Raw genomic sequence first — 7,149 nt, 5'->3', positions numbered from 1 at the left:
TGCATGCCTATGGAACCTTCATTTTTAAAACCACCTTTTTGGTGTAATTTTTTTCAAATACATTTTTCAAGTCTAGGTAATTTATACTCACCTAACCGAACTTGTTCTTCTTTCGAGGATTCTAATAGATTTCCCTTAAACTTTCATTTTATTCTCCTTTCCAAAGACAGAACATTTACTAAGCACTTACTATGTGTTAGGCACTGTATTAAGAGCTGGGGATACAAATAAAGGTGTGATAAATGGCTCCTTTCCCAAAGGAACTAAGATAATGGGTGAAGGTACTATAAAGGGGACCTGGGGGTGGGGTGGAGTGGACATGTCTGAGCAATGGTGTGGAAGCCTGGAACTGAGCAAGCATAAGGTCAAAGCTGGTCCAGGGAGGACTCTCCAAGGGTGGAGCCCAATTTTACACTTGGAGGTAGGTGGATAGAAGTGATAGCCTGAGTGGAAACAACTCAGCTGGAAATGTCCAGGGAGGGAGAATCTATTTGATTACATTTTCACTGGTCCTATCTTTAACTGTAGATTTTATTTTATTTTTTTTTAAAGCAATAGGGGTTAAGTAACTTGCTCAAGGTTACACGGCCAGTTATTTCTGGGTGTGGTGCTTAGTATCCGAGCCCGGATTTGATCCTTGTCATCCCGACACTGGAGCCGGTGCTCTTACTCGCTGAGCCACCTGGCCGTCCCTTAACTGTAGATTTTAACCACTTGTCAGTGGTATACAGGTGAGCCAGCTCATCAATGCATTGATCAGCATGGTATAGCAGAGAAAACACTAGCCTTGGAATCAGAGAACCTGAATTCAAATCCTATCCTGCTAAAATAAAATCTTCGTGATTGTTTGCAACCCATTTTCTTACCCTCATTTTCTTTATCTTTAAAATGAGAGGATTGTACATGGGAAAAATATATTATGGCCACTCTTTTTGTGGTGGCAAAGAATCAGAAATTGAGGGAATGCCCATCAATTGAAGAATGACTGAATAAATTGTTACATATGAATGTAATGGAATACTATTGTGCTATAAGTGACGATGAGCAGGCGGGTTTCAGAAAAACCTAGAAAGACTTATATGAACTGATGTTGAGTGAAGTGAGCAGAACCAGGAGAACATTGTACATAGTAATAGCAATATTGTGTGATGATTGACTATGATAGACTTAGCTCATCTCAGCAATGCAATAATCCAAAACAGTTGCAAAAGACTCATCACGGAAAATGCTATCCACATCTAGAGAAAGAACTATGGTGTCTGAATGCAGATCAAAGCATACTATTTTCACTTTTTTGTGTTTTTTTTTCCTTTTGTTCTGTTTCTTCTTTTATAATATGACTAATGTGGAAATGGGTTTAACATGATTGCACATGTATAACCTATGTCAGATTGCTTGCTGTCTTGGGGAGGGGAGAGAAGAGTGAGGAAAATTTGGAAGTCAAGATGTTATAAAAAATGAATGTTGAAAACTATCTTTATATGTAATTGGCAAAAATAAAATAATATTTACATTATAAAAACTTTTACTAATTAAAAAAATAAAATGATGGTGTTGGACTAGATGCCCTCTGAGGACCCTTCCAGCTCTAAATCAGTGATTTTACATTTTTTGGGTACATTGGTAATTGTTAGTGATGACAAGTTGCAATAGATTTGATTGTTAGTGACAAGTTACAACATGCAGATTTGGCCAATAGTTTCAATTTCATTGATGAATTCCTTTAAGACTATTGGGTGAATGCCCAGATATAAATTACGAACATCTAATTGTTGCTTAGGGTTAGACCATGCCATATATTTACCACTGTTTCCTCTGAGACATCTGACCAATCTTCAAAGGTCAGTTTTGATCAGTCAACAAACATTTACTGAGTGCCTACTATGTGCAAAGTCCTTTACTTTGCAGCAAACAGGAGATGAAGATAAATGAAATGGTATTCCTCAAAGGATTTACAGAGGGACAATTTTAGAAATAATTTATAAATATTTATAATACAAACTGAAGCATGACAGAGAGGAACACAAGTTTCCTGCCCTCAAAAAGCTGATAATCGAGATAAGTAAGGGACAGAAATAAATGCAACATAAATGGAATACAAGTTAGAATGCAGTGTGGTGGAAGGAAAGTACAGATTATTGTAAGAGCTGGGAAGGGGAGAAATCCCTTTGGGATGGAAAACCTGAGGGGGGGATACCTGAATTAAACTCACTTGAAAAGAAAATTTCTGAGGTGGGGGGAAAATTTAAGCATTTGCTAATGGTTAAAGGAACTGGGGATGGTTAGAACTTGTAAGATTTAGATGATACATTATCACTCTATCTTATTATTTAAAGGCTTGTTCTGGAAAAAAGATTTGATTTGTTCTGCTTGGCCCTAGGTAGGCGTCAGCTAACTATGACCTTCAGGTCAAATCTGGCTCACTGTCTGTTTCTGCATGGCTGATGAGCTAAGAATTTTTTTATTAAATTTTTAAAAATTTTAATTTTCAATTTCAAATTCTTTTCCTTCTTCTATTCCCTACTCTACCCATTGGAAAGACAAGCAATATAATACCCATTATACTCATGAATTCATACAAAACATGGTTTTGCATTAGCCATGTTCTGAGATGGAGGGAAGCAAGACAAATAAAGGAAAAGGTATTTTTAAGAATAGCTTTTATATTTTAAAATAAAACTTTATTGTGTTTAAAAATGTAAAAACCATTCTTGGCTTTCAGACCATACAAGAATGGTACATGGTTTGGATTTGACCCTCAGCCTATAGTTGGCCAACCCATGCCTTGAGTATAGAACTAGGCCCAGTGGGTAGAAGCTACAGAAAGGAAAATGGAGGCCATGTAAGGAAAACCTTTTTAACAATTAGAGTCATGCATGCATGTAGGGGATGGGTTGCCTTGGAAGGTAATAAGTTTGTCATCATCAGAGGTCTTCAAACCAAAGGTTGGATGCTTACTTGCTGTTAGTGTGCCCATGTTCAGGTACAGGTTGGAGTATGTGGCCACTGAGGTCCTTTCATACTCCAAGATTCTGCAGTTCTAGGGTTCCTGGAGCTGAGAGTTGAGGCATCTTTGGAAGGGGTGATACTTAGGAGGAAATTCAAAAGCAGAACCTCAAAGATAACCATCTTTTGTTTTCTTGTTCAGTTGTTTCAGTCATATCCAACTCTTTATGACTCCATTTGGAGTTTTCTTGGCAGAGATACTGGAGTGGTTTGCCATTTCCTCCTCCAGCCTATTTTACACATGAGGAAACTGACACAAACAGGGTTAAGTGACTTGCCAAGGTTCCCACAGCTAGTAAGTGTCTGAGGTCAGATTTGAACTCAGGTCTTCCTGACTCCGGGCCTGGGGGCTCTATCCACTGGGCCACCTAGGTACCCCGTCTATTGCTACTAGCTAGCATTTCTATAGCACAGATAGCAGTTTCAGGATTTTAAAGCATTTTACATATGCATCTCATTTGATTCTCATGACTACTCTGTGAGGCAGGTGAAAGGAAAGTATCCTTTCAAATGAGGACATTTAGATAGGGAGAGGTTAAGTGATTTGCAAAGGATGACATACCTAGTGTTTCAGGCAGGGTTTGAATTCAGGTCTTTCTGACCCCAAGTCCGACACTCTATCAATTGTGTGGTCTCACTGCCTTGTATTGTAATTCCTTTATACTATACCCTTCCCACCCCTTTTAAAAATATCTGCTCCTTTCCTCTTTTCACTTCCTTCATTCCTTTCATGCCATTTCTAAGGAGCTGAAATAAAACCTGGTACCAAGCATTTTTCTAGTGAATTTTGAGACAGGTAGATGGACCATTTAGATAATCTAAGCTAAATAGACCCAGTTTTTCTTACAAAAGCAGATTTCTTTTGAAGGTGGGTGGCGTCTGCATTATCCAGGTAGCTAATTATGCAGATACAGATTTTAGGGGGCAACTAAGTAGCAGAGTGGATAGAGTGCTGGGCCTGGAGTCAGGAAGACTCATCTTCCTGAGTTCAAATCTGGCCTCAGACACTTCCTAGCTGTGTGACCTGGTCCCTTAACCTGGTTTGCCTCAGTTTCTTCATCTGTAAAATGAGCTGGAGAAAGAAATGGCAAATCATTCCAGTGTCTTTGCCAAGAAAATTCCAAATGGAGTCATGGAGAGTTGGATGTGACTGAAAAATGACTTAACAACAAGCTGCAGATATGGCTTTGGGGAGGTTGGGGCATCTCTTTCCCTGCTGATGTTAAAGAACTAGAAAGGAAAAGTCCAGTTCAAGCAAATTATCTTAGAAGCAGAGGAATGAGCTAATAGGTTCAAACTCCTCTCTCTTTATAAGAAACCATTGTCCTCTTGTCCTTCCTAGTAAACTCTTTGACCTTTTCCTTCCAGGACCCAGGGTGGAGTACATGTTCATAGTGACAAGCTCACAGTGACTTCTCCTGTTTTAATGTGGATCAAGGTAAGAACCAAAGCTAAACATCCTCAATTCCTTCAGTTAATCTACTTGTGGCATTAACTTGGGTCCTTTACCATCCTGGATGCTCTCTCTTGATTTTCTCTTCAGTCTATGGAGTTTAAAATTGTCCAACCTACCATAAAAGAAACTGAGGAAGAGCTCTGAGTCAATGGTGCTTTATTTAAGGATCCATAGTCCCCTCTAATGAAGGGGACCTCAGATCTTCCTCATGATCTGAGATGCTCCTGGTCCATAGGACCTTGTTTTTATAGGGTTTGATACCCAAATATGCAAAAAAGGCACAGCAAAATACAGAACCTCATTGATTGATAGACCTTGAGCTTGAGGGCCAAAAATTAAGATGGGCAAGGCCAGAGTCATCTCTAGTCATAAGATGATCTTAAGATAGTCACCTGCTCAAGTTGGGCAAGAGAGGGTGGTCCAGAGGTACAAAAATAAGTTGGTAGACTTTCCAAAGAATCAAGGCATCCCACCCGTGCTGTGTTTGGATATGGATTTTGAGCAAAACAGGATGGAGATATTTTTATCAGCATTCTTGTGGTTGTGCAAGTGAGTTTCCTAACTGGTAAACAAAGAGTGAACATTACATTATAAAAACCTATCCCATCTAATTATCCCTATATGATTTATGTAAAATATCAAACTGAATAATACTGATTGGAATAGAGTAGGGGTCCTAATGAATCATATCTCATAAGCCTGAAGGTTTGATTTTTGTCATTATTTGGCTTAGTACACAGCAATGAAGACTCAAACACTAGGATTGTGTCTAAGAGGTAAGAGAGGCATTGTGAATTGTGAAAAGGGTATTTAATCAGGAGCCTGAAGACCTGGCTTGGAATCTAACTTTTGACCTTACCGTCTCTATGACCTTGAGCAAATCCCTTCACATGTCTGGGCTTCCCTCATTTTCTCATCTGTAGATGAACTCTTATCAAAGAGCTCTGAACCTATGCTCCTAGGACCCATAAAATGAGGAGACTGGACTAAATGATTTTTAAGGTTCCTTCTACTCTAAACCCTATGAACCAATGTTTCTGGTCACTGGGAACCTCAAATTTTGCTCCTATTTCCCCATAAAGTCTGTTTATTGACTCAAAAAGCAAGGAAAACAAATATTTTCATATCAAAATTTGAGCCACTCTGTAGTTAATACTACTGAGTCCCTTGAAGACAAAATGAGAGGAAAAGAGGATTTTAAGATTAGTGATTTGTAATTCAACTTGTTTAAAGAGTTTTTTGGGGGTAGTTGAACTTTTTTCTTTTGATTGGTTCCTATTTACTTAATTAATTTATTCCACTGCTTAAGAAATCCCTAGTCATTAGATAATTCTTCATTATCTGCTACAGAGCCCTCATCCATAATGGCAGGCACTTAAAATTTAATTTTGAGGATTGTGCATTTGCCTAATTCTGTAGTTCATTACAATCACTCTTGATTCTGTTTTTCTCCTTAGGCCTTGGATATAATCTTGGAGAAGATGAAGTCTTCTGGTTTCAACTTTTCTCGAGTCAGAGCTTTGTCTGGGGCTGGCCAGGTTGGTTTATAAAAGCAAAACCATAAATAACTTAATCATGTACTGTAGCCCTGCGGTAGAGTTTTACAAACCACATAATTGCCCTGCTTCGAAAAGGGAACTCATCTCCGTTGGTAAGAGGCAAATGACTCCTATGGCATTATTACTGGGAAATTGTATGTAGAAACAATTCCAAGTCTTTATAGCTTGTTTTCACAGAAAATGTTTTCTATTGCAAAATGAAGCTGTCTTGTTGCTATTATGAAATATCATTTCTGAATCTATTTAGCTATTGATGATCATATTATTGGTTATTACAAAGTAGGGGTAGACCTGCACTTACTTCCCAGAAGACTGAAAGTGGAAAGTCAAACTAAAAAGAGTATGATGCAGTGGCTACGGCTGTGGACTTGGTGTAAGGAAGTCCTGGGTTAGAATCCTGCCTCAGACAGCTAATAGCTGTGTAACTTGGGGCATGCCGCTTACTCTTTCTGAAGGTCACCTTCTTTATCTGTAAAATGGGATCATGATAGTATCTGCTTTAAAGAGCTGTCCTGCTGCTGTGCCCCACTCCAAGCAACCTCCAGAGACCATGCCTGAGACAAATTAAGTCATAGGACCATGAGTAGCATTGTGCATGAAAATCTTCACACCACACACACACACACACACACACACACACACACACACACACCCCTTCCCCCTAGCCCCTCTTCCACCTCTTTCTCTGAGAATTTTAATTACATCAACACTTCTATTGCCTTGGGAAAGGGCATGCCTGATTGTTCCATTCACCACTCTTATGATTTCCCAGAACAAAATATTCTTCCCTGGCTACTACGCCCCTAAATATATTGTTTTCTCTAGGATGTGAACTTTTGAACCGAAACAATCTTCCTAGTGCACAAGTATGCATGCTATTCCTCTGCTCAGAGACCTTCCATGGCTTCCTAATGCCTATCAGATAACATGCAAACTCCTTCGCCTTCCAGAAAAGACCACCCAGACTCTGGCTCCGATCTACTTGTCTAGTTGTATTTCACATTACTTCTGTTCATTGATTTTTAGCACAGTTTGATAAAAAGCAAGTGTTTTAAAATGCTTGCTCACTCATTCTTCCCTTCCTTCCCTCCTTCTCTTGTTCCCTTTCCTTTCCTTTCCTTTCCTTTC

At 39.0% G+C, this 7,149-nt stretch overlaps 1 protein-coding gene across 1 annotated transcript in view; it reads left to right on the top strand.

The window, feature by feature from the left end:
• XYLB (xylulokinase) overlaps window positions 1-7,149 on the top strand; it is a 216,738-nt gene that overhangs the window by 30,908 nt on the left and 178,681 nt on the right. Inside the window, exons 3-4 of the mRNA XM_069083741.1 lie at window positions 4,375-4,444; window positions 5,920-6,000. Coding sequence (XP_068939842.1) covers window positions 4,375-4,444; window positions 5,920-6,000 — 151 coding nt within the window. The remainder of the gene's footprint in view (window positions 1-4,374; window positions 4,445-5,919; window positions 6,001-7,149) is intronic.

Source organism: Petaurus breviceps, unplaced genomic scaffold (genome assembly GCF_028583685.1).
Source record: "Petaurus breviceps papuanus isolate PSGF00001 unplaced genomic scaffold, PetGlider_PUasm1.0 174, whole genome shotgun sequence".
Classification (NCBI taxonomy): Eukaryota; Metazoa; Chordata; class Mammalia; order Diprotodontia; family Petauridae; genus Petaurus; species Petaurus breviceps.
Note: the sequence above shows the minus strand (reverse complement) of the source record. Positions and strands in the feature narration are given on the sequence as shown.